Raw genomic sequence first — 11,332 nt, 5'->3', positions numbered from 1 at the left:
GCTGTGAAAAGGCCAGTGTGGAGAGAACTTGTGAAAAGTGCAGTATACACACAGAGAGTCTCCTTTTAGACCTCAGGTCAGGTGGGAGATGAGGCTTGGGAGAAAAGAAATAGCAACCCCCCTCCCCCACTACACACCCCCCCCCCAACTGCTCTTGATGGCGTTTGATAGTGTTTTTCTATAGCGGAGCGACGTTTGCGTCCCACCAAGCTGACCTGACTATATCTGGCCTCTTTGTTTATCGACCGGTCAAAGACAGGGACGCGAGAAGTCCGCGGGGAGTGGGGGTGCTGAGATATCGATCGTTTTTGATTTTTTTTTTTTTTTATATAATTATTTTTTTATATAAAATATATATATTATATAATTATACTTGTAGTTGTATTGTCTGCGAGACATCGCCACCACGCAACACGTCAAAATGCTCGCTATCTGCAAACAGCTCCACTGTCTGTCAGTCATAACCAACACTCTCGTTCACTAGGATACTATGATGAATTGAAAATGGGGGACGGTCCCTGATGTAAACAAGACGAAAGTCTTTCTCTGGTCTGCATCCCCTTAACAATTGTATGTATTGAGCTGTACTGTACTGTACCCATTCTGCAATCTGTTAATAAACTTTTCAATCAAACTTTTCAATCAAAACAGCTGCCCAACTCCGCGCTCTGAGCGTTCTGATGCACACATCACAGCCCAGCTTACCCGGGATCATCCCTATGTTCCCCGGGTCCTATGCTTACCCCACCTGGCTGTTGCGCCCTCTGTGTCACTGTCGCAACAACAATCGCTGCAGGAGCGATAATAACACATACCTATTCCGAAGACGGTAAAACACAGAAGGTGGTCTTGCGTTCAGGAGTGGTGGAAATAAACTCCTTCATGACAACATGAATGTCCAGTGAGTCCAGAATATCCTGATGCATATGCTGCAGCAAGTCCAGGTTATTATTATTAAAGAAATCAGATGAGACATTTCTTTTCTGAGACACAAGTAAACACACTCTCCACTTCAGTCAGTCCTCCCTCTCTGCAATTCGTTCCCGCATACAACATCGCCGACAGATATATTCCTTTACTGCGAATTGTCCCAAAACAAAAACTATTCCAGGCCGCTATTTATTTTACCAACGGATTTCCAGTTCCGCGTTGACGCTTCCAGGCCGCGTCTATTCGAATCCCAACCGGTTCATGAGTCGGCTACACGCTGTTTTAATAACACTGCATTATCGAGACAGCGCCCCTATGGATCTGGCAATGAATTCCAAGAATAGGGTAAATCTGCAGTGCCGTTCCGCTCTATGACATTGAGTAGCGTCGGTATTCCAATGGAATAAAGGCCAAAACCACCTTGCAGTTGCAGTTACCCTCCCCGCCAGCAGGGGGTGCTGGAGCACCCGTCGCACCCCCACTTCTCGCGTCCTTGGTCAAAGATGTCTCTGTTTAGTCTGGACACTCTCTCGTCACAAAGGCCAACCTCAAACGCCTTACAAGTTGTTTGGAATTACCTTATTTATTTATTTATTCTTTATAAGTGACGTTTTTAACACTATTTAGGTCATGTAACTTTGACTTGATTATTTTCTATATTTCACAAATACTGGACTCTCCCGATTTAGTTCAACACATTCTACTTGATTTAAGTGCAAAACTGTATTTTGTTTCCTCTCATGATGAATGGACTGCATTTATATATAGCGCTTTTATCCAAATCTCTTTACGACTTATGCCTCACATTCACCCATTCACTCACACACTGACGGCGGAGGTAACCCTGCAAGGTGCCAGTCTGCTTACCCAGAGCAGTTAGGGGTTAAGTGTCTTGCTCAGGTACACCTCAACACACTGCCCGGGAGGGGCAGGAATTTAACCTGCAACCTTCTTATTACCAGACGACCGCTCTACACCTCCACTTGAGCCACTGACGTCCCATTTCTCATTCTGTTTGAGCTGGGTTTTCCCTCCAGATGGGACGATCACAATGACGAGAGCGTCTGTGTCCAGGTAATGAGATCAGCCAGGTGGAGGGCTTGGAGGGGCTGAGTCGCCTCAGGGAGCTGGCCCTGGACAGGAACAGGATCAAGGCTCTGGGAGAAAACTCCTTCACGTCCCAAAGCGTCCTGCTGGAGCTCCACCTGTCAGAGAACCGCCTCCGGGAGCTGAACCACCTCCAGCCGCTCGGCGAGCTCAGCAGGCTGTTCCTCGACATGAACAAGATACAGGTAACGGCAGCGCAGGCAGGGGTGTAAAAAGTACCCAGAAATTATACTTAAGTGAAAGTATGGGTACCGTCTCAAACTCTTACTCGAGTATCTGGCTAAAAAAACACTTGAGTAAAAGTCAAACAGTTTCTACTTTTAAATGTACTTAAGTACTCAAAAGTAAAAGTAAAAACGTTCATCCTCTTCATCACTCGTACTATCGTTTGTGGCCATCTTCTGTAGCTTGTCACTTCTGATAGCAGGTGTTTAATCAAAGATCCCCGCTTTCTAGTCTTGCACAAGGATTTGATTGGCTGTTTTTAAATAAAGTGCGGCCTCAGGATTAATAACATTAATGTTAGTTCGGCCAGAGAAACAAATATACTAATTCAAATTGTTGGACCTTTTTTAATTAGTATATTTATTTCTCTGGTCGAACTAACTAACACAATTGGCAGTGTTAGCGGGGTGGGAAGCCGGCGGGGTATGTGTCCTGGTCGCGTAGATTTTTCCCAACTCACTTTCAGTTCCGCGTTCGGGTTCCGCGATCTGATTGGCCACTGACGTTTCTCTCAGCGTCAATCGCGTTACGCCTAGATCACTGGTTAAGCTTGGCGACTCTTTCGAAGTCGCTCTCTTTCGAAGTTGGTGAAGGTTAGAGTTTGTCGGTGGTCTATCGCCCTGCTCTAAAGACAAACTCTAACCTTAACCAACTTCGAAAGAGAGCGACTTCGAAAGAGTCGCCAAGCTTAACCAGTATACTAGCAGGCTGTTAGAGGCAGAACTAGGCGTAACACGATTGGCGCTGAGAGAAACGTCAGTGGCCAATCAGATCGCGGAACCCGAACGTGGAACTGAAAGTGGGTTGGGAAAAATCTCTATGCGTCCTGGTCGTTGTAAACTGCGGTTCCTACTGGTCGGTTGGGGCGCCTGTTCAGCAGGGAGGGGATCGGGGGGAAATAGCGTGAACCTCTGCACTCGTTACGTTCCCCCAGTGAAACTCCTCGCTGTCAGGTGAAAAGAAGCGGCTGGCTGACTCCACATGCATCGGAGGAGGCATGTGGTAGTTCTACACCCTCCCTAGGCCGACAGTGGGGCAATGCGCGCAACGACCAGGAAGGGAATTGGCATAACGTCTAAATTGGGATGGGAACAAAAATACAGAAAAAGTGAAAACAAAAAAATTATTTAAAAAAATAAAATAATTGTTGGACCTGTGAGATTTGTACTTTGTACGTTGTAGGTCTGCATTTTAAATGTAAGGACCAAAAAGTATGTTTTTTTTCTCTGAAATGTAATGGAGTAAAAGTACAAGTATACAAACCTAATAATACTTGAGTAAAGTACAAATCCCCCAAAACAGTGCTTAAGTATTGTAATGAAGTACAATTTTACTCAAGTACTTTACACCCCTGAGCAGCAATATGGAGGATCTGTGTCTCCTCTATGCACTGAGCTTTTTCATTAGCGCCGCCGTGACGAGAGGCACTCATTACGTGTTGATTTCCTGAAGAGGCCACATCAAGGTCACAGCAAGCCTGTCACTCCGGCACAGATTCACCAAGGACTTTTTTACAGGCTCATTTATATGCAAAAAAAAGATGTGCTGGAACGCTTAAGGATGTATTTTATTCCGATGGCTGTATTATTTTTCGCCGCATTTTGCAAACTATAGCGGGTGAAATATATCACGAGTCGTCACCACCCCACTGTGGCATGCATGGGGTGGTGTTAAGGGGAATCGAGTTTGATCGAAGGTCACGGCTGTGCGTGCGAGGACAGGGGGGACGACGACAATCAGGAGCGGCGTGTAATCGGCTTCTCACGTCTCCCTCTCGCCACAGGCTACTGATTTGCACTTTTTGTTGCCAGTCACTCCCCCTCACTTCCTTAATCTTTTCACGCTTTCAATTAAGACACGGAATACAGCAATCATCCCAAATGAACCAGCCCCTCACGACGGCGGCTCGCTCTGAGTCACAGACACAACCCGGTCCAGTCGGTCGCGAACCGGCGGTCAGGGGAGTGAGACATCGTCCCCCCGATGTCCCTCTGCGTGTCCGAACTCTCCCATGAGATGAATGGAGAGCTCACAGCGTGTAATCTCTCTCCCATCAGCCGCCTCTCTATCCTCGCCATGCCAAAATGATATAGCGGTTTAATGCCATAGCGTATGTCTCCGTCCGCGGTCGTCGTCACACAACAGCAGGCCCCTGGGAGGAAAGTTAAAAGGAACACGGCAACATTATGGGAAATGCGCAGATGCCAATTTCTTCTCTATGTGTTCAGTAGAAAGCTATCCGGCTGCACGCTAGCCCAGCTTAGCACCAATGAATGGAAGCGGATACGGACCACTAGCCTAGCTGTTGGCCAGAAACACCTCTCCCGGAGTTTTAAGCTAGGCTAGTGGTCCATATCCGCTTCCATTCAGTTGTGCTAGGCTAGCTTGGAGCCTGATAGCTTTCTACTGAACGCACAGAGAGGACAATTGTTATCCATCTTCTCGTCTGACTCTGGAGAAGATGGTAAGCGTATTGCCCATAATGTTGACATGTTCCTTTAAATATGGAATGAAAACCAACCGGCTGCTCTTTGTCTTTCCCCTGTTCTCTGTAGGACATCTTGGAGCTTGAAAAGCTAGAAGTCCTTCCCTCGCTGACTGAGCTCTCTGTCGTTGGCAATCTTGTGAGTACGACCCAGGCTTTTTTTTTTTTCTTTTTTTACCACACAGTACTTCTGAGCTCATTATAGATAATAATACACACAACCCTTACATAACTACTTAAACGTTACTGTGTTTGTATATACATATAAATGTCTCATTCTTGCACGTTGTTTATGAATCCATCCAATAACTGCTGATGGGAAATCAGCAGCAATACTTTGACCTCTTTCTCACAAACAGATCTTCTGAAACATGCTCACAGGCTCCCCACACACACACACACGCACGCACACGCACACGCACACACAAATACACAAACCAAAACACTGACCCAGTGCAACTCTGTGGTTTTAAATTAAGCGATTACATGATGGGCCGTCTGCTTTGCCTCAAACTGGCCGGCATCAGAGACAGATCCGCTGACCAAATGGCATGGCCGTTATCAAACACTATTGGCCCTAGTTCAGCACCCATCTGGGGCTCATGGATCATGAGCCTATGCAGAGCCCAGTGCACCAGGGCCTGCCTGCCTTCCTGTTCATAGAGCCATGCTCAGCTGTGGCAGCCTAGCTACCCTCCAAAGCCCTCCCCCCTCCCTTCCCACAGGGGGCTTAATCCTGCCAGGGGGTAAAAGCCAACAGCCGCCCTCGAGACAATACCTCCTGCTGTCAACCGCATGAGATCGCTGCTTCACACATGTTCCCTAGCCAGTCTCTCTCTTAGGCGCCGGTTACACCTTTCGTTTCATTTTAGTTTCATTGTCAGTTGAGTTTCGCCGCAACGTGGCAGCCTCGAGTCACACTTTCGTTTTTGTCACCTGAGCACACTGATGTAGTACACTGCCAAAGCAGTAGGTGGCAGTAGGTGGCAAACATGAAGGCAATTTCAACCAATCAGAACTTGAATGTGCCTGCAAAGCAAATGTCAACAAGGCGGGCGCCTATGGGCGCCACCATCTTTTGCCTATTTACCCAGTGCAGCACTTCTTTTTCAGCAAAGTCTAATAAAAGTGCAATAAACAAAACGGATACATTCACTGTGTGTTCTGCCTGTCATTTGTTGATGAAACAAAACTAACATCAACACAAGTGACCACCAATAGCGGATAGTTTAGTCTAAAAAAAGATCGGTAGCTACATTGTTAGCTGCATGCTAACGTCAATGGAATATGCCATTCTAACAGTATAGCATTGTGGCTAGAAGCTAACGTTAGCTCACGCTAGTTAGCCAGCACCAAACTGATGATATCGGGAGCTATCAGTAGTTAGATAACATTAGAGACAACGCTGTGTGTATTAAACAAAGGTGAATAGATGACTGGGCCATTTTGTTTAATGCTTGTTAAGTTGAAAGAGGAGCTTTGAGCTAACAGGGTCTGATAGCTAGCCAGTGGTAATGCTAGCAGAATGAATGGATGTAAACTTTATTTAACATATTGCATAATGGGTACAATACAATACGGCTCAATACAAACAATTGTTAAGGGAATGCAGACTGTTGTAGCTTGGACTGGGGTCCTTATAACAATAACTTGACAACACATGGTAGCTGCAGCTATTTGGGACACGGAGCTATGTCCCAAACACACACACACACCCACACACACACACACTGTTGTCACCGGAAGGGCACGCAGATGGTATCTACTGCGCATGGGTGTTTTCGCAACAACGGCTCCGTGAAGGCTACACGACTGTTGTCGGCAAGTTTTTGGCGTTGCTCAAAAACGCAAACACAATTTAGCGTTTCAGCTAGGGCCACAATGTATCCACCAAAAAACGCCAAAAAACGCATTTCTGTGTAAAAGGGACATGAAACGTATTCAAAAACGTATAAAAACGAGCACAAAAACACTGTGTGTAACATGCCCCTTATCTGCTCCACCCAGCTCCACGTCCACTGGCATGAGATCGCTGCTTCACACATGTTCCCTAGCCAGTCTCTCTCTGCTCCACGCAGCTCCACGTCCACTGGCATGAGATCGCTGCTTCACACATGTTCCCTAGCCAGTCTCTCTCTGCTCCACCCAGCTCCACGTCCACTGGCATGAGATCGCTGCTTCACACATGTTCCCTAGCCAGTCTCTCTCTGCTCCACGCAGCTCCACGTCCACTGGCATGAGATCGCTGCTTCACACATGTTCCCTAGCCAGTCTCTCTCTGCTCCACCCAGCTCCACGTCCACTGGCATGAGATCGCTGCTTCACACATGTTCCCTAGCCCGTCTCTCTCTGCTCCACCCAGCTCCACGTCCACTGGCATGCGCTTCCTGCTCGACAAGCAGCACCTTGCACGAAATCACAGTTCTGTGGCTGCTCTAGCTGGCTTTGTACCCTGGCCACAGGGTCCCCTCAGCTGGGCAGTCGGGAAGAGAAGGGAAGGAAGGGCCAGGGAGCTAGCTGCAGCCCTCAGCTGGGTCACTGGAAGAGCTGCTAGGAGCATGGTCCCTGGGGGTCGGGGTGTTTGGGGACCCAGGGAAGTGCGTGAGATCCACATAGCATCCTGCTCATACCAGATGCCTCAGGACAGGGTCCATTTGGGCTTCTTGCGAGGCATGCAGTAGCATATTCTCATATACTGTATACTTCATATATATATATATATATATATATATATATATATATATATATATATATATATATATATATATATATATATATATATATATATATATATATATATATATATATATACACATGTTACATATACACATACATACATTAAAATGCACTCTGGTTAGATGCTAACTACATTTCCTTGTACTCTGTACTTGTACGAATAAAGTTGAATCTAATGTCATCTAATCTTTGCAGTCCATACGTGTGTGTGACATTAATTAGGTTCAGCCAGTCAAATGAACAGTCAGATTAACAGTCAAATGAACAGTCAGATTAACAGTCAAATGAACAATCAAATGAACAGTCAAATGAACAGTCAAATGAACAGTCAGAATAACAGTCAAATTAACAGTCAGATGAACGTACGGTTATGTATATAACCATAGTTATATGACTATAGTGACGCTCTGCGTCTACTGCAATACTCTTCCATATCAGTATTAGCACTGAATACATTTTCACATGCACCTTTACACACCTCATCTGCCTGGCCACACCCCCATCCGCTCCTCTACATAAGCAGGGGTGTGGCCATACTAACAGCTCCTTCCCAAGTCTTTCACCACAAAGGCAAGACCACGGGGTCCTCAGTGAGTCCGACGCAGAGCGTCACTATACTCATATAACTATGGTTATAGATATAACCGTACGTTATATATCGTATAGCTCCGCTCTGCGTCTACTGCAATACAGGAGCTGAGCAGAGCGGAAGCTCGACAAATGTACCCGCTGAGGCCCCCCACAACCATCAGAACCGGGGAGGACCCGGTATCGGATCCGACTGTGCAAAGAGGAGTTTAGCAACTCAAACGCACAGGGTGAGCAGACCGTGGGACTTACCCATGACTACACAAACGCGCAACCTACATGCCACTAGGGAACGAATGGAAAGGAACAAACCCCCGTTACAACCCCTAATATCACGGGGTCAAGAGCAAAAGCCCAACCCTGTGGCAAGGCCATAGCAGCGGAGCGCGAAGGAGGACCCAGACCCAGGAAGGGACTGGACCCCCTCGGAAAAGGGGGCCTGGAGAGGCCAACAACGCCGCAGCATCGAGACCCCACCAGGCGGTCACTAGTGACACCACCCCCCACATCGCCAGTGTATTCTGACAGGGCCCATCCAAGAGCAGGCCCTTCCCCCTACAGCACGCCGCCCCGAAGCACTCAAGAGGCTACACCCACAGCGGGACCAGGCAGCGCACCGGGGAGATGACCCCCAAAATAGGTCGATCCCTCAATCCAGGCAACAGGCCACTCGACCTGAGCCAGGAGCACTGCGGACTAGAAAAAAAAACCCTCGACTGCGGACTAGACAAAAAAAACCTCGACTCTCTAGAGGGGCCGAGGCAGAGAAGGCTGACATGATTGGCAGATGTCATGAAAGGTGCGGGGGCACACTCACAGGTAGACGGGGCCAAACCCGGCCTACCCCGAAAGTTGACTCCGCTATCAACACACCAGGGAACCAACCACCCCCTTGGTTCTAACAAGAGGCGGTAGTTCCTATAACCCCCCAAGAAAAAACTCCAAAACACAACTGCGGGTATACACTGGCTATACCGCAGTGTTTCAGTTTTCAAAAAGGGGTTAACCCAGGCCAACGGGTCGACGAAAACAATTTCGAACCCGGGTCCGGTGGACCGGGACGTACACAGGGATGCCAGAGGAGTTCTACAAGAACCACCTCAACAGCCCCCTCCCAGCCCTGCCTAAGCAGGAGAAGAGAGGGGCTAAAAAGAATGGAGAAGGACCAGGTTCCGTCAGCACAGCGCAAGGTACAACACAACATGGACCAAGCAACAGTGAGGGGTAACACGTAGTAACATAACCATGAACATCTCCATAACGTCAAACCCTGCAACGCCCGAGCCGACCCGACAAAAGCACAAGTCCCTCAGGGTACCAGAACAGCAGATCTGCGCCCCGGCGGACAACGGGTTAACTGACCTGGTCCGGCGCGACCAGAATCAGTCCCATGCCCTAATCACGCCACCATCCCCAGTCCCAGGAGGGGGGTAGGTACGTGTGTCGATCCAAAACATTATAGAGGGCGCCACCCAGACGGTCCCCTTCGTACCGCGCCCGGTGGCCCACCCCAAGGGCGTGAGACCCCTCTACCAATGCTTTGATCTATTCTGTTAACCTCCCCCAGATATGAACGAGAATTCGTCGAGACAAGCCTAGTACACTGGCGCTCGGAAGAGACAAACTCCATCCCAGTTGCCCCATAAAAACGCTGTTTCAATGATGAGCAACCAAGGCGCGCAAGCCCATGCGTGGTTCCTATCAGAAGCACCCAGGACCAGCACTATGTACACGTCGACACCCAAAACATATCAATGGACATTCTAACAAGAACCCAGATACCGTTCCTCCAAGCCGTCTGGGAGAACGATAAGAAGCCGCTTTTTTCACAGAAAAAAAAATACGGACATGGGTCCCATACGACGCGGCTGAGGGAAAACAACACCCTGTCAACCATGCTCGATAAAAGAGGGGACGGGGAGCGACGTACCCTATGACGGGGGGAATCCCATGACTCAACAGACCATTACAGGCGAGGAGTCAGGGAACTCCCTAAACAATATCCCGTCAACCTGCTCCATAAAGGAGGGGACGGGGAACCCCCAGAGAGACTTCCCACGTGAGCAATAAATTGAAAAGACATATTGCAACATTGAGCTATGTAACAATTGGACTAGGACTCTCCGAGGAGGAGGCTCTGAAACTCTGAGGAGGCTCCCTCACTGAGAGGGAGGCTCTGAACTCACAGAGGAGGCTCTAAAACTCCCTGAGGAGGAGGCTCTGACCCAATATACACACTAGTACTAGTAGGGAGCAGAGCAGAAGAACAAATCGTCTTTACTGCGTTGCATCACCCACCAAGCTCAATACACATACAACAGAGCAGAACTTCTTTTTAAGTTCTACTCACCTTGACAATCTGAGGAGGAGGCTCTGAAACGCTGAGGAGGCTCCCTCACTGACAGAGGCTCTGAAACTTCCTGAGGAGGAGGCTCTGAAACTCCCTGTAACAGAGGTCCACAACATGGAGCCTGAATAACTCACAGAAGTCTCACAACCAATAGAAGCGCGCCCAGTGACGTACTCTATGGCGGGGGGAATTCCGTGGCCCACCGCCCAATATGGCGTGGGACCAGGAAACTCCCTCCCCCCCCCCTCCCTACCCTGTGACACACTGATCCAGCAACGTGACGGGAAGCCCGAAGGACAGGAGGTTTTGACCCCTGACCAATCAGAAAAAGGGGAGGAAGGTTTTACCAGTTCACCCCCTCATGACCCCTCACCCCTGATACGATGCAATGACAAAGCAGAGCCATGACACCAGTCATAGCATGCTACATGAAGCGTTAACAGCTTCACATAGACTCATGTGCGAACCTGCCATCTGAATTTTTACACCTTTCCTAAAGGAAGAAAAACACAGACCAAGAGAGGGCCCCTTTAAGGGCCCTGGTACAAGAGCTTACACATGTGACTTCTGTAGGCCAACACCTAACCCAGTTGTGGATCTTAACGACACACACAACCCTCCATCACAACAAAAAAGGCAAAAGTACACTCTCACTACCGTAAGAGGAACGTTGTTTTTCATAACGAGAGAAGACACAAGTCCTGGATTAAGTACTGGCCACAGGCCTTGCTAAGTCCACATGACAGCGACCAAACAATCTTTTCTAGAAAAGAATTGCTTCTCTAAGCAGGAGCACAACCCCAGCAGAAGCTGAGGGGTTACACCGTATCCCCACAAACATAGTGAAACAATATATTGTAAACAAAATCATGTTTGAGGGGAGGGGGGGGAGGGCCCAGGGGAAAACCGGG

General features: G+C 48.3%; 1 protein-coding gene across 1 annotated transcript in view; it reads left to right on the top strand.

Annotated features, from left to right (window-relative positions):
* The window catches only part of LOC311238006 (leucine-rich repeat-containing protein 9-like), a gene marked incomplete at both ends in the record, with an annotated part of 129,840 nt that overhangs the window by 73,459 nt on the left and 45,049 nt on the right, over positions 1–11,332 (top strand). Inside the window, 3 exon segments of the mRNA XM_084325974.1 lie at positions 1,472–1,493; positions 2,005–2,222; positions 4,818–4,886. Coding sequence (XP_084182100.1) covers positions 1,472–1,493; positions 2,005–2,222; positions 4,818–4,886 — 309 coding nt within the window.

This window comes from Notolepis coatsorum (assembly GCF_963971535.1).
Source record: "Notolepis coatsorum genome assembly, chromosome: 12".
Taxonomy (NCBI): domain Eukaryota; kingdom Metazoa; phylum Chordata; class Actinopteri; order Aulopiformes; family Paralepididae; genus Notolepis; species Notolepis coatsorum.
The sequence above is the reverse complement of the archived record's forward strand: the minus strand, read 5'-3'. Positions and strand labels throughout refer to the sequence as shown.